Source organism: Rhinichthys klamathensis, unplaced genomic scaffold (genome assembly GCF_029890125.1).
Source record: "Rhinichthys klamathensis goyatoka isolate OS25496 unplaced genomic scaffold, OSU_Roscu_1.1 h1tg000228l_1, whole genome shotgun sequence".
In the NCBI taxonomy this organism is placed as follows: Eukaryota; Metazoa; Chordata; class Actinopteri; order Cypriniformes; family Leuciscidae; genus Rhinichthys; species Rhinichthys klamathensis.
In genome coordinates, this window is record NW_026606752.1 from 2,007,501 (window position 1) to 2,033,607 (window position 26,107).

The 26,107-nt window shown below is 36.6% G+C and overlaps 1 protein-coding gene across 1 annotated transcript in view; it reads left to right on the forward strand.

The window, feature by feature from the left end:
- tln2b (talin 2b) overlaps positions 1 to 26,107 on the forward strand; it is an 89,348-nt gene that overhangs the window by 5,787 nt on the left and 57,454 nt on the right. The window contains exons 4-18 of the mRNA XM_056264949.1: positions 761 to 913; positions 1,038 to 1,180; positions 5,777 to 5,904; positions 6,184 to 6,247; positions 7,561 to 7,665; positions 10,850 to 11,005; positions 12,210 to 12,311; positions 12,479 to 12,555; positions 14,678 to 14,861; positions 17,728 to 17,841; positions 18,332 to 18,440; positions 22,287 to 22,495; positions 22,785 to 22,883; positions 24,469 to 24,636; positions 25,683 to 25,977. Of these exons, the coding sequence (XP_056120924.1) occupies positions 761 to 913; positions 1,038 to 1,180; positions 5,777 to 5,904; positions 6,184 to 6,247; positions 7,561 to 7,665; positions 10,850 to 11,005; positions 12,210 to 12,311; positions 12,479 to 12,555; positions 14,678 to 14,861; positions 17,728 to 17,841; positions 18,332 to 18,440; positions 22,287 to 22,495; positions 22,785 to 22,883; positions 24,469 to 24,636; positions 25,683 to 25,977 (2,106 nt within the window). The remainder of the gene's footprint in view (positions 1 to 760; positions 914 to 1,037; positions 1,181 to 5,776; positions 5,905 to 6,183; positions 6,248 to 7,560; positions 7,666 to 10,849; positions 11,006 to 12,209; positions 12,312 to 12,478; positions 12,556 to 14,677; positions 14,862 to 17,727; positions 17,842 to 18,331; positions 18,441 to 22,286; positions 22,496 to 22,784; positions 22,884 to 24,468; positions 24,637 to 25,682; positions 25,978 to 26,107) is intronic.

Sequence of the window (26,107 nt, forward strand, 5' to 3'; positions counted from 1 at the left end):
CCATCCACATCCATCTTTCTATCATATAAGTTTATCCTTTCATCCATCTATCATCTTTCTATCATATAAGTTTATCCTTTCATCCATCTATCATCTTTCTATCATATAAGTTTGTCCGTTCATCCATCCATCCTCTGTCTGTCTGTATTTGGTATATCAGTGTTGGATGTTTAATTGTGCATGCTAATTTTCTTTTTTACATTTAGATTAATATTTGTATCTAATGCTCTAAACTTAATCTTTAAAAACACTAATAATTTAATAACAGTTTAATGTAATCTTTAGCTAATCTCAACGTAAATATTCATTTTTAATACTGTACTGTACATTATAATATTGTGATGCCTAAATTCACGTGTAGCATTTAAAATGATTGATTTTAGTTTTTAATGTTTTATTTGTAATTTATTTCAACTAAAAAATAGTATACATTTCTAATATCTGCCATTTTATCTGTATTTGTCAGAATTGTAATATCTTTGCATCACTAGTAACAAGTAAACAAAATATATTTTATTTGTTCTCATCATTTCTCATTATGTGTATTAGATTTATTTCCCTTAAAAATCACATTTAAAAAAACGAATTTCTTTTCAGATTCCTGAATGGTTTACAACCAGGCACAAAAAGAGTAACTGTGTTTTAAAAAAAAATCTTTAGGCTGAATGATATTTGTTTTACTAAAGTTTCCCACAAAAACTGCTCAAAATAGACTGTAAGATTGACAGATAGAGAGTGCTGATGATCTCGTGCTCCACAGGAATCACTAATTATGAGGAGTACTCACTGATCCAAGAGCAGGTGGAGGAGAAGCGAGAGGACGGAATGGGAACGCTGAAGAAAGACAGAACCCTCCTGCGAGACGAGAGGAAGATGGAGAAGCTGAAAGCCAAACTTCACACAGATGATGATTGTGAGGCTCCTGGCAACTGTGAACAAAACATTAGCAAACAGAAACAAACCTTCCTGCCAGATTTACACACACAGTCCAAATCTTTTACTGATATAATAATTGGTATCATATCATTCATTTGCAGTGAACTGGCTAGACCACAGTCGGACGTTTCGGGAGCAGGGTGTAGAGGAGAGCGAGATACTACTTCTGCGAAGGAAGTTCTTCTATTCTGATCAGAACGTAGACTCTCGTGATCCAGTCCAGCTCAACCTCCTCTACGTACAGGTAAAAGATCATTTCTGTCTATCGCTTTTTTTGCCTTTTTTCTATTTCAGATCATATCCTGTGTCAGGTTCTCACCAAAAACAAAAACAAAGCAAAAAAATTCAGCCAATCAGATCATATTTGATGTTCAATTTAGGCAAGGCAAGTTTTTTTTTTTTTTTTTTTTTTTTTACACCAATGTTTTTAACCAATGAGATTTCACTGTGGGCGGAGCTAGAATTTTTTTCATTTGATCCTATTATCCTTCATGGCAGGTTATGAATAATATAATATAATATAATATAATATAATATAATATAATATAATATAATATAATATTATATAATATAATATAATATAATATAATATAATATAATTGGCTAGTGAGTTTCAGCAACAGCTCTTTGACCTGGAAGTTCTTCACCCTGACACCCTTTATAATTATTGATAATTATGTTGTATTTCAACAATAATAATCTTTTTTTTATTGACTTGTTGTTGTTCTCTTTTACTGACATTCTGTCTGTCCTCTATCTGTCTGTTTTTTTTGTATTGCACTAGTTTGCCAAAACCTCTTCATCGCCACCTGCTCTAACAATTAATTAATTTCTCAGAGCCAGTATTGCACAGACATTCAAGTGTTTAAATGTTGTCATTTTAGTTTTATGAAAGCGGTGAAATAGTCCTTTGCACTTATGAATGAATTATTGGTCGAACTAGGAGGCAATGCGCTTATCTTCACAGCTGCTGATTTGTCGATTTGTCTTTTCCTCCGCATAGCCAGTATGGATAACATTTCTCACACATCTCTTCCTAATTAGGCACTTTTTATTTATTATATTGTTTTTCAGATTGCAATGCAATGCAAAATCCACAAATAATCAGAACATAATTGATGTTCTGTAGTAAGTAGAGTGTCTAAAGTGGACCATCGAAATAAAATATAACCTTATGTTATCATGCTTAGTTTACACATGCTTTTACGCCTTGTCCTAATTAGGCACTTTTTGAGTATTGCTTTTTTTTATATATAGCAATGCGTGTGAAATTCCAAAAGTCATGGAACATATTTGATGTTTATTATTATGTATCTATGTGGGAATTTGGATCAATGTGATTTAATTGTGGATGGAGCTAACCAACATGAATCAATGAAAATAATAGGACTGGAAAAAATAACACATTATTTTTGATCGCGAATTTTTTTTATCGCAAAACATAAAACATTCTTAACCAGGAAACTGACATTTATTGTGTGATGTTTTATTGCGTCATGCTACGTTCGCACATGGCCTTACATGTGATGTTGTCACACATTCACACCAAACATATTTCGTTTTCTCTCTGGTTTGAGTCATAAGGACTAGTGTCACAAAATGGCCAGTGGGTTTTCATGCATACATGTTTATTTATGTAAATGTGTGTGTGAGTAGTCTAATGCGAATGTGTGTGCGTCCACTCAAGGAGCTCTGCACTAGTGCGTGTTCTCCCTCAAGGCCGTGAGGCTGTTGTAGCACCGAGCCTCTGGAGCACATGGTTCGCTGCAGATGCATTAGTGTGTTTGCCTGAGGAGTCCAGAGCAACTGCCCGCTGACAAACACGCACATACTCAGTCACCTGCACTTGTTAGCTTATATAAAATAATGTATAAGCACTTATTTCCTTGTATATGGTCAGAATATCTGGGTTTGAATGGAAAACATGGAGATGAAATGGATGTATCCTTGTGATTAAATGTTTGTTTACAATATGTCAAATTTTCACATACCGGTACATACATCACACAAAAAACTGTGGCCGTATCATGTTACAGTGGCACTTTGATATGTACACTGGTATTATGATTACATGTGCTTATCATGGTACATGTTAAAATAAATCCCCAAAAACATGGTATTAATATGGTAACCTACATGCTACTCTGTATTACCATGTATGTTTGTTTAACCTTGGTACATGTCCAGAAAATATGGTATTATTACAACAGTACCATGTTCAGAAACATTTTAGCATATTATAGTATGTATATGGTACTACAAGATATTTTTTTATGAAAACCATGGTATTAGCATGGTACATTTGTTCAAAAAACATAGTATCAAAGTCTTTATACCATGGTACATTTATTTATATATATATATATATATATACTGAGGTACTATCCTCACAACTATGTTCTATGTAAATGAAGAGGTGTCATATCAATCACAAGTTAAGTATGGAGTACCTCAAGGCTCAGCATTAGGACCGTTACTTTTCACCCTGTACATGCTACCCTTGGGAAATATCATAAGGAAGCATGGCATTCATTTTCACTGTTACGCTGATTAAACGAAACTTACCAATGCACAAAATGAACAAAATGCATAGTTGACTAGTTGCATAGATGACTAGTAATTTCCTACTACTTAATTCTGGAGAAAAACCCCCCAGAGGTTTTAATTATTGGACCAAAAACCTCTGCACACAGCACACAGAATACTGTCTAACACTTGATGGCTGCTCTGTCAAGTCATAGTCGTCAGTTAGGAACCTGGGTGCTTTGATACTTCAATCTAATTAAGTCACATTTCTAGCATCTGTAAAACCACATTTTTCTGTCTTAAAAATATATCTAAATATGCTTTCAATGACAATGGTATTGGTATTGTATATGTATATATGAGGTATATGACCATGGTATTAGCTTGTTACCATTCCCAAATACACAGTATTACCACAGTACCTTGTCAAAAAAAACATAGTATTAAAATGATATTTTTCTAAAAACATGTAATATCATGAAACTTTGATAAATACCAAAGTACTGATATTTGCGTACCATGTACATAGTACTTAAACATTATCATATACTATTACCATGTCCAACACATGGTATTTGCATGGTACCTTGATACATAGTCAAAAACATGGTATTACCATGGTACCATCATCCATGCTTCTGCCATGTCCAGAATTAACATGGTTCACTCTCCAAAAAGTAAGAATTTCATGGTATCACCATGATACTACTATTACCATATTCATGTACCTTGGTATTTACATTGTATTCTACAGTGCTTCGGCAAATAACACCATGGTACCTTTTGTAAGCGATGGATACAGTTTTTTTTTCTTGTGTGTTCGGTCTGTTGAATTGGTGCACATGAGTCAGGACACACACATATAGAGTAACACTTCTTCTCCCTTTCCTCAATCTCCCTCTGTCTCTCTCTTCCTCTGTAGTAAACACACACACCCCCGTGAAATTCTCTGACATGGTGCCACACACACCCACATACTTTGAGAAACAGAAGAGCGGCGCTCACACACACACAGACACACAGACCGTTACACATGTATGCGCTCAGTTATGTTTGGCAAGCTGAAGGGGATTTCTCTGCTCCGTACTGGGGGTGTAACCACGTCGTATCTGAGTTTGTCATGATGTGTTCCCATAAACCCTCACTGACTGTATCTGCTACTGTTACCATGTTGATGTCATCTGGAAGCGATGCGAGATGATTGGTGGATGTCCTGAGGGCGTCATCATAAACATGAACTTGTTTATGATGATGTTAAACTTCCATGACCTCATTCCTCCAGTCCTTTTAATTAGTTTATCCAGATTGTTTGAAAACTAGACAAATAGATGCCACTTATTTTGTAGATACTCACTTGGCGGGTGTGTATGTATTGTACTAAAATTTGGTAACACTTTAGTTTAGGGTCCAATTTTCACTATTAACTAGTTGCTTAGTAGCATGCTTATTACTAGGATATTGGCTGTTTATTAGTACTTATAAGTACAGTAATTGGTACAGTAAAGCGTTTATTGAGGCAAAATTCATAGTTAATAGTGAGAATTGGACCCTAAACTAAAGTGTGACCTAAAATTTTTCTCTAAACTATACTCCGGTGTATATCAGGAGACACTCGAACAGATGGGCTGCCGCAGGCCGTCTGTAATGTTAGACTGCACTCAGTGTCACCACACTGTTTTATTGAAACATTACCTTGTTCCAAACTCGTATGCTGTCATTTTATTGTCGAGCTCAAAAGGAGAATTCTTTGAGAATTTTGACAAGGAAACCCTTCGTGAAGATTCATTAGTCAAACCTCTTAAACTAAAAATGTCCATGAAACGGAAGTTGTGATCCTCTTTTCTTCCCTATCGTGAGGTATGTCTGAGTGAAACGCCCTTCTGTAGCAAGAACAAATGTTGGGGCGGGACTTGAAAGTCCATTGGGAATTGATTGGATGGTTGTGGTTTGCTATTGGTGGATCTCACGTAAGTGACACCTTGCCCCGCCCTCACGCCATTAAACACGTCATCAGAGGAGAGGAGATTTTTTAATAATTAATAATTTTAGATTGTTTTTAAAATGACATATATTATAATAAATACTGCAATATTCTATTTTAAAAAATATATATATTTCATGGTGATATTAAATCACATAGATATACATCTCTAAATGTTCAATAAAGATGTTGACGGTCCTTCAAATGTTTTTGTCTGCTTTTTTGTTTGTTTTGGAACGTTGTGCGAATACACCACACACCTTCTGTAACATCTTTGTTAGCACTCTTATTACATTCTGTAACATCTGCTCTTGTTTCCTGTCTCTGATACAGGCCAGGGATGACATTCTGAACGGATCCCACCCCGTGTCCTTTGAAAAGGCCTGCGAGTTTTCTGGAATTCAGGCACAGATCCAATTCGGTCCCCACGTGGAGCACAAACACAAGCCAGGATTTCTAGAGTAAGACCACATGCCCTGTAGCCGCGGTATCATATCAAGCCCATTCAACACTGTCACTGTAACACACACACAAAACACACTCTCTCGGTTGTTATCTGATTACATTTTAGACCAGACAATTATTTGTAAGAATTCTGTGATGTCTGGAAGCCTTAAGAATCGGTGTGGGCGTACGTTATGAAGATGTAATTCCCGCCAGGATGACCTCATGTGTTTTGTTTTGCTCCGAGGGAAAATGTTTGTGTAGTATGAGCGTAAACATGTGAAATGTATTTGCAGCCTAAAGGAGTTCCTACCAAAAGAATACATCAAGCAGAGGGGGGCGGAGAAGAGGATTTTTCAGGTACGTGACCCTCTGTCGACTTTACTCCAGGAAAACATACTATTAGATACAGAATACAACCATTACATTTTCAAAACGTGGTCAGTTAAAGGAGCTGCTTAACCTTCAAGAAAATGTGGATTCCAGGAAGTCAAGCTAAATATTAGATGAATGGTTCCTGTTACTAATATTTGTAACTTATCTAAGTACAATCTAAATACTGTTGTTGTAGTTGTTGTTTTTACACTGATTTGTGTTTCCCCCCTAATTTTTACTATCAAGTTAATATCAACATTTGATTTTCTACAAAATGTAAAACAATTCTACAACCAAATGCGTAACAGGGTTGAAAATGAAGCTTAAATTTAGGTCTGGGATCAAAGCTTGGTTTGTAGTTATTGGATCAATTTTTCTATCAATAAAAAGACAACAAATGTTGTTTTGATTGATTTATTTGTTTAAATAACTTGGGTAACAGGGTTGAATGTTTGAGTTGACAATAGTTGTAAAGAGAAGATGGAATGATTATTTCCACCCTGCTGTAGAAAAGATCCAAATTATGTAATTTCTCGAGTGTCACAATTTTAAGGAATGTTCCATTTTTTTAATAGGGGGAGAAATCATGTGTTATAAGGCAACATATAGGAAACATCTAAATATTATGCTTTTGGTAATTAAAAAGAGATAATGTTAACATTGTCATTATGTTAACAAAACTAGCAATGAGCAATATATTTTTACAGCATTTATTAACCTTCGTGCATGCTAGTTAATAAAAATGTTTATATTCATGTTAGTTCACTGTGCATTAACTAATGTTAATAAAATAAACAACTTTTGATCTTAAAAATTAGGTTGTAAATGTTGAAATTAACATTAATACTAAGCATTGTCAGCATTGTCATTGTTAGTTCATGTAAACTAATATAGGTAACCAATGTTAGCAAATGAAACCGTATTGTAAAGTTACCAAGATAATTAATTACTTTGTTTAATTAAAATTGTTTTACTTAAATGTGCAGAATACCAATTCTATAGATTGTTAAAATAATAACTTTAAATGATTTTAATGTTAGATTATAGCTTGTGTATATATACAGTATATGTTTATGCAGCTTGAGAAAGGCCTTCTGTTTTCTGACATTAAATTTGTTTCACCTTGAAAGCCCAACTTGATAAAACATTAAGTTATAAAAGTGAAAATAGAAACGGGAATTCTTTAGAGCACACAAATGTGAATTAAAACCTGATTAACCTGATAATGCAAAAGACTAAGTTGAATTGTAAAACCCCACAATGACCTAGAAATGTTCTTGATCTAATCTCCTCACCAGGATCACAAAGTCTGCGGTGAGATGACGGAGATTGAGGCAAAAGTCAAGTATGTGAAGCTTGCCAGATCCCTACGCACATACGGAGTGTCGTTTTTCCTGGTGAAGGTGAGTATTAAAAACGACAAACTCTAAATTCTGATTGGACGAGTTACTTGGCATGTAGCCAGTTAATATTACACAACAGAAAGATGTTCAGATTTATTATCCTTGTATTATTTTGTGCCACACAATTTTCTCTCTCTCATCACATTCAATTCAGACAGCAAAGCACACAAGTCGAGTAAAATGTAATTTATTTTGTTGTGGTGCAGCACTGCCGCTGAATAGCGATGCAGGAAACACTGGAATGTACAATAAACCAGCAAACAGAGCGTTCGGAAAGATGATTAAATAATTCATATTATCAGTGCTCTCAGAAAATACAATCGCAGACACAAAAAATGTGCAAAACACATGGAGTTTTCTTCAACTACACATCAACGAAGGGTTTATATCTTTTTAAAACTAACTATTTAACCCCTTCTCCCACACCCCCTATTTTGGCTAATGGGGCATAAATGACATACCCAAAATAAAAAGGTTGATGCTTTTAAGTAATTTTGAATAATTGCATAACCAACATATATTTAGAAAGCCAAAACTTGAGACTTTACAGTACCTATTTTAACATTCTAAGCGCATGGTCTAAAGCTCACAACGCAAGCACACTTAGGGTGTGTCCGAATCCACTTTTGCTAGTTTAAGTTAGTTTAGAGAAGACTATTAAAATATTTTATTGCCCTGTAAACACCCACTTGTAATATATTGTCTATGTCTGGTGTGCCGAACTGCCCCCATTCATGTTTCTATTGTTCTCACTCGACAAACCTTTCACACCTCTGACCTAATCTTCATTATTTTTTAATCATTATTCTTTTGTTTATATTTAGCCATATTAGCCCATATTCTGGCATTATATGGCAATGATCCCACTATACATTAATAATAATAATATATTATATAAATTAAAAATATATATAAGTGCTGTCAAATCGATTAATAATGATTGGTCTAATCTAACATAAACGTTTTTGTTTATATAATATATGTGTGTGTGTGTATATATATATATATATATTATATATTATATATACAGTATGTATGCGTTTTATATGTGTGTGTCTGTGTATATAAATATGTATATATATATATATATATATAAATATGTATATATATATATATATATATATACTGTGTATATATAAATATATATATATATTAGGGCTGTCAAACGATTAATCGCATTCGCATCCAAAATAAAAGTTTGTGTTTACATAATATATGTGTGTGTACTGTGTATAATTATTTTGTAGATAAATGCACACATGTATATATTTAAGAAAAATATGTTATTTATATATAAAATGTTTATATTTATATAAAATATACATTATATATAGGCTACATTCAGTCTATATACAGTATATACATGCAAATATTTCTTAAATACACATCATGCATGTGTGGCTATTTATGTATTAAAAATAATTATACACAGTACGCACACATATATTATGTAAACACAAACTTTTATTCTGGATGCGAATAATCGCGATTAATCGTTTGACAGCCCTAATATATATATATATAAATTGACCACAGAATACTGCAATTGACCAATCATAATCAAGTATTCAAGAGAGCCTTGTAATTAATTGTTGGAAAGAAAGCCTGTGTATGTTTATCCATATACAGGGTTCTTAGAAAGTGTTTTCATTTATTCCAGTTCTGTTTGTATTTTTTAAGACTATTAAGCAGTTTTAATCTGTGCGGCACACAGAGGAAGATTTACAAGCCGCTCACTCAAGGATCAGTTTCAGGTCATTAGTGGAGTGTTGCTAAGTGCCCGGTTTCAAATTAATAGGGCCCAACAATAGATTGCACTGCTTTGAATTAGCAAAAGCACCGTTCCTGACTGAGGTAGACGATTAGACAATGAACATTTACCACAGAAAAAAAAAGAAATCTATATTTACTCACGTTGCAGAAACCTCACCCTTGAAATGTGATGTCAATTGTGCATGAGGGCCCTAAACAATATCAGCGGGTCTTGCTGTTATTTATAATGGCCTCTTATCAGCGGTGGTTATTTTCGACCCTCAGGTGAAAACAATAGTCCTGAGATGTTCGGCACAAGAGGTCATTTAAACGTTTAGTGTTGTTATTATGTATTTGTGTGGTGGTCCGAGCCATCTGGCAGGATGCCATTTGCAGGCAATTGTTTTGGCCCGTGTGTGTGTGTGTGTGTGTGTGTGTGTGTACACCAAAAGTGCCTGGATGGTGTACTATGTTGTGAAAATCTATTTATGCATGCTTTTTTGGGGCTACTATTAACTACTATTCTATGTGAGCCTCTTTCTGATGCTCTAATTCTGAATCAAGGTGCAACTGTATGATTTCGTATACCAGATTTCACACATAAGTCGCCATGACAGCTATTGAGGAACAAAGAATCTGGAAACCATCTAATTTGAAGTGTCTTTTTTTGAAAGACTCTTGAATGCAAATGAGTCAATTCAGATGCATCCCGAATCATAAATGTCACTTAAACGTCAGTTAAATGCTGTTCTAACGTACAATCAACATCAAATAGACATTTGGGTGAAGTATTGTATGTGAGCTAACAGAGTATTCCAATAATTGCATGCTGGATTACTTCAAAACTACTTAAAAACCCAGTGAGATTACATGACAAGCACAGTGTTAATGTATTTCCTGTTGAAACAGGAAGTTTAGACAGAGCATATCGAAGAGCGCCTTTTTTTTAAACAACCAGTGTGTTTTAGAGTGGTCACAACTGTTGAAATTTTTGCCACATGCAAATTGGAGACAGGTGGTATCAGGGGGCGGGGCATTCTCATTGTAAAAAGCATTTGATTGGGCGAAAATCGCTGTAGTGCAGGATGAGTCATCAGTATTTTTCACCTGTTTACCTCGAGCAGAAAGACTAAATGACTAGACTTTTAAAAGAACATTTGCTAAAAGTACTTTTTTTTTATAGTGTAATATAATATTTCATGTATTTTTCAAACATAGAAGCGATTAAACAATCCGTTATTCTGCTGAGGGAGGGAGTTGAAATAAGGACATTAAACCACACACAGGGAGACACTTCTTTCAAAATGATTAATGAGCAAAAGAAATGTAGTAATTATATAAATACAGAAATAAAAGTCAGCAATCAGCATCCCATTGTATATTTCAGTCCTCGCCACACAATACACAAACGCCATGTGTTATTTTTCAACAGGAGAAGATGAAAAGCAAGAACAAGTTGGTCCCGCGTCTGCTGGGCATTACCAAAGAGTCAGTGATGAGGGTGGATGAGAAGACCAAAGAGGTGGTGCAGGAGTGGCCCCTCACCACAGTGAAGAGGTGGGCGGCTTCACCCAAGAGCTTCACGCTGGTACGGTATTCACTCCATTTAACATGAGCCACGGTGTGATTGGATTGTTCCTTTGACTCTTCGGTCACTTTATCTGCCTATTTATTCACTATGCTTATTTATTTGCTTATATACAGTGGCCCCTATAATGTATTTGGTTTGTACACTTAGGGCCAGATATACTAAACATGGCAAATTAGCGTGAGAGAGCAATCCCATAAAAACCCCGATGGGAGTGGAAAGTTCAGAGCGTGATCGACTGACGACGCTTAATAGCATTGATAAGAAATGTTTAATTCAAATCTACATTTTTAAAATTTTGTTTATGAAATGTAAGTGTAAAGGAATTTCTAATTATATAAACCAGCATGAATCCAACTTAATTACTTGAAAGACTTGAAAATAGCACAATGGGGGGCAAAGATGAAAGAAATGAAAGTTTGCTGCCTTGGAGTGTGTTGTTCATTTATCATTCTGATATTGAATGGAGTTTTGACATGGCTATGCTTAAAGGGTTAGTTCACCCAAAAAATGAAAATGATGTCATTTATTACCCTCCCTCCCATTAATTACTGTTCATCTTCGGAACACAAATGAAGATATTTTTTATAGAGCTTTCTGATCCCCCATAGACTGCAACGTTATAAACAATTTCAAGGCCCAGAAAGGTAGTAAAGACATCGTTAAAATAGTCCATGTGACTTCAGTGGTTCAACCTTAATGTTATGAAGCAACGAGAATACTTTTTGTGCACAAAAAAAAACAGAAATAATGACTTTATTCAACGATTTTCTCGAATAATGTTGTAGACTCACACGTAAGAAGCTATATCGGTAAACATTTTAATGCGCTAAACCTTTTTCCGCAAAGAAACCCTTGGATGGAAACCTGGCTATATTGAGCTGTATTGCCAGTAACAGCTAATATCATTGTAAAAATGTTATGACGTAATAATAGTTTTGTTTTTTTCTCGATAAAATGTCCTAGTCCTCTTTTACATGAGTGTTTTAACCTTGCTTTGAGATGGACAGTTCTGCTTCACCATTAAGAGCCACTTATAGCATCTCATGTACATTACAGTACTTGTGCTCCAAGGACAGTTGGCTGACTTCCTGTCAGCTAAAATAGAAAGCACACATCTACACTGTACAAGAAGACAGCCTTGATGTGTGCTTCTCATATCTGATATATGTTCGTTTGTGTGTGTGTGTGTGGCCTTGTACAGGATTTCGGCGAGTACCAGGAGAGCTATTATTCCGTCCAGACCACAGAAGGGGAGCAGATCTCACAACTCATCGCTGGATACATTGACATCATCCTTAAGAAAGCAAGTCACTGGCTCTGCAACACATGAGAATTAAAGAGACAGTTCACACAAAAAATGTTGTCAATAGAATTATTTTTTTATTTGGGTGAACTATTCTAAATTATCTGCCACGAAGATATCGCATAATTGTGGTGTCATTAATTCACTCAGATGTTCTTATTTTACAGAAACAGAGTAAAGATCGGTTTGGTTTGGACGGTGATGAGGAATCCACCATGCTGGAAGAATCTGTATCCCCCAAAAAGTCAGTGGAGATCTCTCGTTCTTATCCCACGATATCGGTTTTCCTCATTCAGAATTCATTCAAGTCACGCTTGTGATTACACATCTATCAATGCTGTTTTGAATCAGTGCTTTTCATTTGTATTCGACTGATAGTGTGTAACTGAGGTGTGTAATGATGTTGGAGGAGATGCTCGGGTTGCACGCCGCCGTTTTTAATCACAAGATGGAGACGCATTTTTCTCTTCTTTTACCCTTTAAGTGAAAGGCGCTAAGAACACGAGAGAGAGATTATTATTTCCACAAAAAGTGCTACATCATCAGCAAGGCGTCATTTAAGATATCAGGTTCCTGGAAGAGAGAGATAGTGAATGTGTGAATATTTCCCTTCCTACGTTTCACTATTTCTCAGGTTTTTTTGTATTTGGTTAAAACGGTTGCCTTATAGTTTGATAAGGTGCTTTTTTAAAGTACATTTCTATAAGATTTCAAACATTCTACCAAACAAGTAATGTGTCAATAAATTACATTATACCATATCAAGCTACAGTAATTAAATATGGGATATAATTATGGCTTCGGAAAGGTACTGGAAGAAGATTGGCGGTAACAGGGTTGACCGTTTTACAGTTTAATTGACTCGGTTTAATTGCAAAATTGACTTTTTTAGTCAGTCATGACATTAGAAAGATGATTTAAATGCTCATATTTCTACAAATATCCAGTTGTGAGTAATCAACAGTGTTGATTGTTTAATTTGACTTTACAAGCCTTGTGCTGAAGGTTGAACTACAACGTTAGAAAGAGCATTTAATGCTGATATTTCTGAATATCCATATTTCAGTTTTCTGAAGTTTACTATACAAATCATGATAACAGGGTTGATCGTTTTATTTGTACTTTTCAAGCATTTTGCTCAGTCATGATTATGTCATACTATAGTCAGTTGCTTACTATACAAAATCTTGGTAACAGGGTTGACAGTTTGCCATGTAATTTAACATTACAAGCCTTGCACTCAAGGTCGTGAAACTACAACACGCTTCTTTAAAGGATAATTGCATTTCAACAGATATTCTCTTATCAAGTTAGTAGATTATTTCTACACGAAATCAATAAGGTTGATATTTTTTTTACGATTGCCCCATACTGACTGATGTAATAAAATAATGAAGGCATATTTTCAAAAATCAGGTAATCGGTATATTAATACACTATAATCAATAGCAGAAATAGATTTAAGGTAAAAAGTAAACCAAAAAATGCTATGATGACCAATGAATATTGTTATAGATTTATATAGGTTTATCAAATGTAATTTGTAAAAAAAGAAGAAAATAAATTTATTTTAATAAATAAATCAATTTTAATTGAATCAATTTAACTGTTAAGGTCCTTGCACACTGAGTCCGAAATTTTCGTATGCATTTTTCCGTATTCGTCATTCAGTGGCTGTGAATTGTCAAAACACCTCTCAAAATGATGCGAAAAATGCAGAAAATTTAACCTGATCCGAATTTTTTTATTACGGACGAAAGACTCTGTAAACATGATTGATACAACGTGAGATCGTATTTATTTTTTAACCTGCGAAAATTTGGGACGAGAATTTCGGGGGGGGGAAAAAAAAACATTTTTAGAGACCTTTTTGTATCAAATCTGAGCTACTGGTTTGACCAGGCTAACAGAAAAAAAAAATCATATTCAAAGTTACTGCGCCTGGCACTTCTTCCCAGCAGCTCTTTTATCCACAGCCTGGGCTCTGGTTCTATCAGAATCGGATATACAGATGGGTCACGTCCTCTCGAGCACTGCCTGGAAAGTGGTTGTTATGGGCGACGGCATCCCACTTCTCTCTGTAGAAGGAGGGGAGACGTCGGGCATCGGTGCCTGCGTCTGTCCTTGTGCCAACTTACTCATGTTACCTTTAGCACTATAATCCAAAAATTGAGGCCTCTCACAATAAGCTCTAATTAAGCAATAGTGCATGAAGCGTCTGTTTTCCTGGTGCGAATAGGAAAGAGCCACTCAGCTGATTTTAAAGGCTGTCAGTAATTACTGTAACAACAACAACCATCATTCACAGATACAAGAGTGAAAGCAGCCTGACAGCATCTAATAATGAGCCATTTCTTGTTTCGTAGGTCCACTATCCTCCAGCAGCAGTTTAATCGGGTCGGTCGAGTCGAGCACGGGTCGGTGGCACTGCCTGGCATCATGCGGTCAGGGTCAATCGGAGGCCCCGACACGTTCAACATGGGCACAATGCCCTCGGCTCAACAGCAGATCACTATGGGACAGATGCACAGAGGACACATGCCCCCTCTGGTGAGAACACGCAACTGCGCTGGTGTTTGTATCTCGATCGCATGTGTGAGACCGCTGGACCTGATTTAAACCAGGTCGGATTTCTATGGTTTTGTCAACTCTAAACCTGCTCTGAAACTCAGAGCTTGTTCAACTAGCCATGGAACAGGCCACAGGGCTCCATCTGTTACTTAAATCTTGATTGTGATTTATTTGTTGGTTATTAGACTGTCACATTTGATAATTGGGGTAATTGGGAGCTCAAAGCATTATGATGGTTAGGGTGACAAGGTGAATTATTAAAATTGATTGTTAAATGACATCTATCGAATCTTCTGCTGCAAATTAAAATGAGAAATGTTGCCCTGGTTTTGTGGCAACAAAATGTTTTTATGGTTTTATTTTAATTTACCTTAATTTATAATCCTGCTTCTCCGTGATGTTTGTTAAACCTATGCAGAGTGATCAGGTCTTGACTTTAACTTTTTCACTCACAAGCCGCTGTGGCTAGTGGTTTTCCAAAGTTACTAGCCACTCATAATTTTCAATGGCCACAATTTTGACATCGATACCATGGGGAAAAACTTCCATATGGATATTTTTAATATTAACTCATAATTTGGCAGCAGGTATATTAGGCTGCTGTCACTTTAAGACCTAAAGCACGGATCCATTATACTGTTACACATGCGTTTTCTTTCTCAACTGTGTACGTTACTTAAAACATTACTGACTGTGTTTACTTGAATACTCGCCAAGACCGGGAATTTGTATTTTGTGTGTATTTGATTGTTTAAGCGCAATAAGCAGCGGGAAAAAAAACTCAATTTAGTACTGAGAGGCAGCTTTATGCACTTTTAGTGTGAGCACAAAATCTGCGGGAATGAGTAAAATGATGCGCAATATGCACAATCCAATGCCAAATTTCAAGCCCTGTTACACCAACAATATTCATCCAGAGCAAATGAAATGAGTGAGTGGAGGGAGGCGGGTTTGTGTGTAACTCGCTGTCAGAGAGATGAGAGAGAGAGAGAGATAGAGAGAGGGAGCAGCTGTTATCATGTATCTATTCTGTGGAAAATGAGTGTTGGAAGCGTTTCAGATATTTCAATATCGATATGAATTGAAAAATCTATATTTTTGACAACACTACAATTTTAAAAACTACAATTGAAAATTGTATATATTATATATAAAATTCAAGTCACCAAAGTGTCTAGTTACAGGCCACTGCTGAAATCCACCCGCATTTGGCGGGTGTTAGAGTCAAGCCCTGAGTGTGACCTATTGGTGGATGACTGGTAACCGTGAGGGCGTGGGGGCTTGTCTACACAAATACGCAAAGCAGACACAAATCACTTACCAATACATTGCACACACAGTCCCTACTAACTACATACTTAATGTACCTTACTTGTGGAAACAATCCTCCAAACCTAAGGAAATGTATTAATGTTTACTCAATTTATGAATGATTATGACATTAAACTGGATGTGTTAAGGTGGCCTCACGTTTACGGTTGTTTGATGAATTTTCACTGGCGAAATCTAGTCATTTCAAAAGGAATCCATGGGTGAAAGATTTCCCCACGCAGATTTTGCAACAAATTAAAGTTGGTCACACAGATTCGTCACATTGACCAATAAAAAGCTGCTTGGTTGGAAAGTGACTTCTTTGTGAGCTGTGCTTCATACATCACTACTGTATTGACAATGGACTTTTTTCCTCCTTGAAATTGCGTTAAAGGGGTCATATAATGCCATTTTTGTACAACCTAATATGATTCTTTAGGGTCTAAATTAAAAGATTGTAATATACTTTAATTAAAAATTCTCATTAGTATTATAAGAAAACACTTATTTTACTTATTTTACTTATTTTTGCAAAGATTAATATAAATATTAATATAAAGTTTAATAAAACGTTACACTCACTTCAGTTGTTCTAGAGGTTCAGCAGGAACACGAATATCTGGAACCGATCCTTTTTTCATGAGCAGCTTCTTAGCAAAACCAGCTTTATACTGACCCTCCTTATAAAGCAGTCTGGTGTGTGAAATGATTCGCGCAAACATGAAAGCATTGACATTGCTCGTGGGGAATATTCCCTTCGAAAACAAACTCAGCCACTGCGTCTTCAGCGGTTCGGATTTAGGAACATTAAAATGACTGTGTTCGTTATAACACCCAAGAACAGAACACCACAATCGCTTAGACGCCATTCTGCTCATAGACAGTGCTCCAGCATATCAACAATGACCGCGCCGGTCCGCGCGGACTATGATTGACAGCTCGCTCACGAACGAGGGCGGGTCTGTGTTGAAACGCTGCTGTCAATCAACAATCGTGGGAGGGGCTTCCGACCGTGTGACGTCACAAAATCGAACGGCTCAATTTGAGGCAGGGGAAAACACAAGGAGATAAAAAAATAAAAAAAACACTTTGGGTGGATTTTTATCATTTTATGATGGTTGTGTACAGGCACTGCCAACAGATATTTCAGTACAATCAACTTGTAAAAGTGCATGTACCATTATATGACCCCTTTAAGATTTCACTAATGTCACTGCAAATTTATTCAGGTAGCTAGATGTACAGTTTAGCTAACCTGAACTAACTTGTTCAACAAGACTCTCATTTAGGGTGACCTGGTTATTGCTCTGTTGCAGGACAGGCGGTCACTCTACTCTCTTTAAACTGTTCCTCTGACATGACTTGAAAATGAACAAAGACAGCTAATGTTCATTAGCGCCCCATGTGGTGATGCCATGAGTTGCATTCTGACACACTTCATAACACAACAATGTGCTAAGGTTCTTCTATAGAGTGTTTTTAAGGTTTTTCTTCTACATATCGTCTTCTAAATGACTACTTCCTGTGCCGTCAGAGTCTGGCCCAGCAAGCACTGATGGGAACCATCAACACCAGTATGCAAGCTGTCCACCAGGCGCAAGCTGACCTGGGAGAGGTTGATAATCTTCCACCACTGGGACACGACATGGTGAGAAATTATACAGAGACACACAAAAAAAAAAAACTCTGCTTTTTTTAAAAGGTAAAGTATATTATATTTGTTGCACTGGTGCAAAAATAATGATTGTTTGTACTGCTGTAAACCACGTATTGTCTGGTTTTATGTGGGTAATGGTGTTAGGAGGAAAGATCCTCGTACAGTATGTCCCTGTGTGTGATTTATTATGCAGTAGAAGGTTGCTAGTTCAAATCCCATGAGGGACATTGAGCCAGAATATGCGCCAAAAACTAGAGTAAAACCTTCATAATGTGTTTTTTCATATTAAGGTTTTTGTTATTGTGACATTACAGTAATGTATTGTGGCATTGCCTTACAATTATTGTTCATTTATTGACTATAATTACAGAGATGGTCATTGATCATTTACCTGTGCTCGATATTTCGTAGTGGGGAAAAAATCCCCAAAAAAACACATGAATACACTAGTATTAACGTTCCTCTCTTTTCTCCCAAAAAGGCGTCCAGAATGTGGGTTCAGAACAAGGTGGATGAATCCAAACATGAGATTCACTCCCAAGTGGATGCCATCACGGCTGGTACCGCATCAGTGGTCAACCTCACTGCCGGTATGTGACCGAATAAGGAATTACCCATAAACCATCACATTAAAAATGCCTTTCTTGGCCTCTTTTCAAATGCTTATATCACCTTAAATTCATTGAAAGTCTTTGGGATGTGCTGGACTATAATTTACAAGATCTTAACCAAAAATGGTTGCACCTCTTGATGGAAATAAATGTTGTGACTTTATTTCCATCAAGAGGTGCATCAATTTTTGGTCAAGATCTTATATTGTCAATGCAAGAGTCCAGCACTCTGTAAAGTCTCCTCCAGCACATCCCAAAGACTTTCAATGAATTTAAGGTCTGGACTCATTATTCTTCATGCTCTCTCCCAACCATTCTTTCACAATTTGAGCGTGATGAATCTTGTCATCATCATCCTGACCTGGAATATGACCATGATGCGTCTTCCTACATGGTTGTTTAAGAAATGAAAAGCTACACACTCCATCAATAGAGTTAGAAGAACTGTTGCCAAACATACAACATGCTAGACACATAATAATCACTGCAATAAGGCTCCAATCATAGACTCTTAAGCATTTCCCTCTTTAAATCCAAACAGCGACTTTATTTTTTGGCCAGGCACTGTAGTTGCAAAGGTACTTAGTAGAGTGTCTAAAGTGGACCATCAAAATAAATTGTAACCTTGTAGAAAGTATAACACGCTATGAAATTAGCCTTAGTATACAAACGATGTGGTGGAAATCAAATTGATGTTGGAAATGATCATGACTTTTCCCAAAAATGACATACTGTAATTTTCCTGTGATGTGTACACTCACCGGCCACTTTATTAGGTACACCTGTCCAACTGCTCGTTAACACTTAATTTCTAAGCAGCCAATCACATGGCGGCAACTCAGTGCATTTAGGCATGTAGACATGGTCAAGACAATCTCCTGCAGTTCAAACCGAGCATCAGTATGGGGAAGAAAGTTGATTTGAGTGACTTTGAACGTGGCATGATTGTTGGTGCCAGAAGGGCTGGTCTGAGTATTTCAGAAACTGCTAATCTACTGGGATTGTCACGCACAACCATCTCTAGGGTTTACAGAGAATGGTCCGAAAAAGAAAAAACATCCAGTGAGCGGCAGTTCTGTGGGCGGAAATGCCTTGTTGATGCCAGAGGTCAGAGGAGAATGGCCAGACTGGTTCGAGCTGATAGAAGGGCAACAGTGACTGAAATAACCACTCGTTACAACCGAGGTATGCAGCAAAGCATTTGTGAAGCCACAACACGCACAACCTTGAGGCGGATGGGCTACAACAGCAGAAGACTCCACCGGGTACCACTCATCTCCACTACAAATAGGAAAAAGAGGCTACAATTTGCAAGAGCTCACCAAAATTGAACAGTTGAAGACTGGAAAAATGTTGCCTGGTCTGATGAGTCTCGATTTCTGTTGAGACATTCAGATGTTAGAGTCAGAATTTGGCGTAAACAGAATGAGAACATGGAACCATCATGCCTTGTTACCACTGTGCAGGCTGGTGGTGGTGGTGTAATGGTGTGGGGGATGTTTTCCTGGCACACTTTAGGCCCCTTAGTGCCAATTGGGCATCGTTTAAATGCCATGGCCTACCTGAGCATTGTTTCTGACCATGTCCATCCCTTTATGGCCACCATGTACCCATCCTCTGATGGCTACTTCCACCATGTCACAAAGCTCTAATCATTTCAAATTGGTTTCTTGAACATGACAATGAGTTCACTGTACTAAAATGGCCTCCACAGTCACCAGATCTCAACCCAATAGAGCATCTTTGGGATGTGGTGGAACGGGAGATTCGCATCATGGATGTGCAGCCGACAAATCTGCGGCAACTGTGTGATGCCATCATGTCAATATGGACCAAACTCCCTGAGGAATGCTTCCAGCACCTTGTTGAATCTATGCCACGAAGAATTGAGGCAGTTCTGAAGGCAAAAGGGGGTCCAACCCGTTACTAGCATGGGGTACCTAATAAAGTGGCCGGTGAGTGTATATGCACTGTTAAACATAATTGAAGACGCATCCTTTGTCCAATACCACAAGTGTATGAAAACGATGATGATTCAGACGAAATTTAAACATGCAGAAAAAAAATGTAGTACTTTATACCAGCACAAATGAGTTTCATCTCACTGTTAAGTCACTCTCCAATTTCACTAATAAATATTTCCATTAATGAATGTGAAGTTTGTTGTCCTGAAGCTGAACTGCTTGGCAGGATTTGTGTGTTCCTTCCCGCATTCTGGAGAGATTCCATGCGGACCAGACCAGGTTTTTGCTGGATTTAATCTCCTTGTGCCATCTGTTTGATAGTGCGGAGATTTGCCTGTTAGCCAGCAACACAGCTCAAACTTTACTGGGGTTTTTTTCTGTTCAGCCTGTGCTTTACATCTGTTCTCATGCCCTGAAGAGCTTGTTAGGATATAATGTGATGTGTGGATGTGCGCACTATAGATGGAATGCATATGGGTAATATGTATCTCATTTTGAATGAGCTCACTAATAATGATTACGTTATTGCACATGTTGCACATTTGAGTGGAGCGTGTTAAAGACATGAAAGTAAAACTGTATGTTCCTGCTTTTATAGTGAACAATTCAGCAGTTTATATGAGTTTATTTGACTTAATTCAGTATTAAAGTCAGTAATAAAATTATAAATGATTACATGCTTACAACTATAATAGTCTGAACAAAGTTTAGACGATTTTAATATTTATGATGTAAAAATCTATTATTATGCACATTAAGTCATTTCCATCACACCGAACCGTTTTACCATTAATAAAGTTTTTTTAATTAATTAGGTTGCCCAAGAATGTGACCATGTCAGTGAAGAGCTTAAGATAAAATGAGTCATGTGATGTTAAAGACAAATCTGTTTTTATTTATTTTATTTGTATTTATTGTATCATTTACAAGCTGTAATTTTGTCAAGTTCAGTGTTATTTTAGTATTATTTACATACTATTGTAGTTTGAATTAATATTTTGAGCTTTTCCTTTTATATTATAAAATATTGTCATTTTTATTATCGTTTTTGTTTATTAACTTCTATATATTTAAATGTGTATTCCAGTGTTAGTTTTAGTCATTTTAGCACTTATTTATTTCAGTTAGTTAGTTTTCCCATTTTGTTTGTTAAAATTGTTCATTTAATATTGATATTTTACTTTAGCTTTATTTTAACCATCAAACCCAGTTTTTAATAGTTTTAGTTAACAATAACAGCTCCTGTCAAATTATGCAGAAAGTGAGAAAATAGGATTTTTTTTTTTTTTTTATTAGATTATGACAACAAAAAACATAAAGGTCTCATACATAGACATTAACATGTAAACATGAAAATAACATACATAAACGTGTGTGTGTGTGAGTGTGCATGTATTACTGGGTGTGTAAGTGGAAATAACTTAACAGAAGAACATCTTACAGATACAACAGACATGATAAAAATGAACTAAATAGTAATAATAATAATAATAATAATTATACAAATAATCCAAAAAAAATGTAATTAAAAAAATAAAAGAGAACAAAATAAATAAATGAAAAAGAATTAAGGCTAATATGATTTAAAAAATATATATATATATATATATATATATGTCTCTGATCTCCCCTTGGCCAAGACACACTACAATGGGCTATAGGCGAGAAAATAGGATTTCATTTAATAAAGTATTTAGGGTACATAAAAGAGCAAAATTCCCCCCAAAAATGGCATTACCGTCACCGTCATTTCCATAACGCATGGTTAATAAATGACGAATTAGCATTTTTAGGTGAACTATCCCTTTAAATCGCTCACTCTTTCACAATTTTAATCAGCCACTTTTTCGATTCGCTCCAGGTGACCCTTCGGACACGGATTATACCGCCGTGGGCTGCGCCATCACCACCATCTCCTCAAACCTGACGGAGATGTCCAAGGGAGTGAAGCTCTTGGCGGCTCTGATGGAGGACGAAGTGGGCAGCGGGCAGAATCTAATGGGGGCCGCCCGGACCCTCACAGGGGCCGTGTCTGACCTGCTCAGAGCCGTGGAACCCGCTTCTGGAGAGGTGACAAACGCAAACACGCAAACCCCTCGGCCCCTTCACATCTAATCCGCCAGTAACGCACTGCTGTTTACAGGCGGATTTGATAATGAACTCGTTAAGCTCTGTTTTTTCCTTCCTGGTTTACAGAGCACAGTCACAATCTGTTTATTTGTTTGGCTTGTGCTAGACAGGGTAATTGTAGTGGGGTGCAGAGCTGATAGGCAGGATGTGATTAGCCGCGCATTGTGTTCTGAGACGTTGCGGTTGTCCGTACGTGGGTCATTTCTTAAGTGCCGATATCACCCCACAGCCCAGACAGACTGTCCTGACGGCGGCGGGCAGCATCGGACAGGCCAGCGGAGATCTTCTCAAGCAAATGGGAGAGGGAGAAACCGACGAGAGATTCCAGGTGTGTCTTTCTTTCTGGAATAGAGCGTAATGGTGAATACTCGCTCCGGTTCTGGTATTTTTGCCCATTCACAGCATTGCAAACTCTGATTCAAAGCAAAAATTGTATCTAGAAATTAGGAACAAATATATATACTTAAAAGAGAGTCAATCAAGTGATTTGGAACGACGTAAGGATGAACTATTTCTTCACAAAAGGGGATGTTTTGAGGAATGTTCACACTGCTCCTTTCCATACAGTGAAAGTGGTTGTGAACGGTTGTCAAAATGGCATTATAAAGTTGTTAATATGTCTAATGGACTATATTTCAAGTCTTTTAAAGTCATTCGATATATCTATAGCTTTAAGCGAGGAACAGACTGAAATGTAAGTCATTATTCACTTAAAATTTTGCTTCATAGCTGTGGTCACTTTCAATGTATGGATAATTGAGCTACAAATGGCAAAGGTGAGAAAATGATGAGAGAATTTTCATTTTTATGTTCCTCAAAAAAACTACTCGATACTAAATTTCTCCTCCGATACCGGTAACGATACCGATACTTTGATTTTCTTAAGGGAAAAAAATCTCTCCCAAATAATACTGCAAACTATACAGGGAACCCTCTCATTTAGAACATTACTATAATATTAGAGGTTAAAATGAATCACAGAGCCCAATTATATTCAACTGCTATTTATTTTCATATGTAATAATTACACTCCATTAAATACTGAAGTGTTTGTATGCAACTCAGGTAGTTTTCATAAACAAATTTATTCAAACATACATAAATAATTCACAGTAAATAAGCTCCGCTCTAGTGTTTTTATAACTAACTTACGAATTGTGAATATTGGAAATCTTTCCTGAGATAAATGCAACATTAAGCTGTTTTATCAACGTCTTTCTGCGGTTGACACACTGATTATGCGATTACATGAGACATGATTCATTTCGATAAGTTGTACTGTATTTTTCAGCATACCTTTTGATGTTTATGCCCGTTTTCTTGTGTGTTGTTGTCACGCTAACTTGCCCTAAATTTAACACGAGAGATTTTCTTCACATACAGTATGAGTTGCAATCTGAACACGTTTTTCCTCCCCCTTTTGATTGAATTTATAAAATATACAGGTATATACAAATGTATAAGATGTTGACGGGTGTAGGAAAAACAACTTTACTCCTTAATCTCAAAGTTTATGGTTGGTTTGTCTTGAAGGTTTATATGTTATTGTTAAAAAAATGTCTTTATGAATGAGAATGGAATGGGATTTTCTACCTCTTGAACTCAACTGTTGCGCTCTGCCTGAATTTACTGATTGGTTAATGCCAAATCCCTCAGCCAATCACATGCTCCATGTCTCATTATTTCTTGGCAAGGCTGTTTTCGCTTGTGGTAAACACTTTAGTGCCCATTTTCAACACGTTAAATTTGATTTAGTGTGGTTCATGTGATGTTGTCACAGTCAGTTAGCCTCAGAGAGCGTTTTTATTGCCCTCTATTTTATTCTGTTACACTCTATCCTTGCGTTTATTTCATTCATTAGTCTGGGCCAGGTTGTTTCACAGTGTGTTGCTTGAATGACGAATATGTTTCAGGACATCATGATGAACCTGGCTAAAGCCGTAGCTAATGCCGCCGCCATGCTGGTGCTGAAAGCCAAGAACGTGGCACAGGTGGCGGAGGACACGGTGCTCCAGAACCGAGTCATTACCGCCGCGACACAGTGCGCGCTCTCCACCTCACAGCTGGTGGCCTGCACTAAGGTAGGTTTCATATTCCTTACGTATAATGAAAGTTAACTAGAAGACATCTGTCTAGATATATAGATATATAGATACAGATAAAGGTATACATTTTAATTTAAACATTTAAATTCAAAATTAAATGGTTAACAGAAAGCAGAGTGGCTGATGCATATGTAGGGAAATATAATGTCACGTGTTTTAATGATAGTAATTATCTCTTCTTTGCTTAAACTAATAAAATGACAATTTATTTTAAAGGGTTCATGACTTGGAATTTTTTTTTTTTTTTTTTTTTTTATGTTATTTGTCATTTTGACCCGAAATGTTCTTTTCATAAATAAAAAAAAGAGTGTTTATCGGAGTGGTACAAGACTTAGTGACTTTTCTCACAATTGAACTTGGAGTACACAAAAATATTTAGTGGATTCCACAAGTTTTTGTGGTTGTAATAAAAATAGTACAAATCCTTCCCTCGTCTGTCTATTTGACCCCCATAGGAATTAATGAGAAATGGGGAGTTTTCAAAAAAAAATAAAAAATACAAACACACACACACAAATGAAGGCATTAGACTATAGAACATCCCCAATGCATAAACATAATTAATTAAAATAAGTATCAAACCTTATTGGTTTAATATTCTTTTTAATTCTAAATCAGGAATCATTAAATCAAGCTATAGGTAATTTGCTGTAGCTAAAAAGTACATTTGTGAAACATGAATTTCAGTGAGTTTTTTTTTTTTTTATATAACCATACTTAAGAAACCAAATGTTGTTGGTTGATCATCTACTGTAAGGAACTTTATACCATCAAAAATCTGGCTTGCGACAACAAATATTAACCGATTTATCAGCGATACATAAGTTGACCACTACTGGTTTCCTGAACCATACCATGATAATAAAGATGTGTATCATTAATTTCACTATTTCAGCTCTAAGTTTGTATTTTCATCATTAAGAAAAGCACACATTCCCTGACACTTTATGCCCAAAATAATCTGTATGGTATTCTGAATCTGAACGCAGTCTCTATTTTGGGTGCACGTGTGATTGCTGTAGGTGGTGAGCCCAACCATCTCCTCGCCGGTGTGCCAGGAGCAGCTGGTGGAGGCGGGACGTCTGGTGGAGCGGTCCGTGGAGGGGTGTGTGAAGGCGTGCCACGGCGCCTCAGAGGAGGGCGAGCTGCTCCGACAGGTGAACATGGCGGCCGGGGCGGTCAGTCAGGCCCTCAGTGATCTGCTGCAGCACGTGCGCCACTACGCCAGCTGCGGGGAGCCAATCGGACGCTACGACCAGGCCACTGACACCATCATGACTGTAACGGAGAGTATTTTCACCTCAATGGGGGATGCAGGTGAGACAGTCCTATATAAGTATAACATTATGTATATAAATAAATGACATTATGTATATAATTAAAAACAAGTCTAAGATATGACCTTAAATGTAAATTAATACTTATAATATGTAAGTGATAACGATTT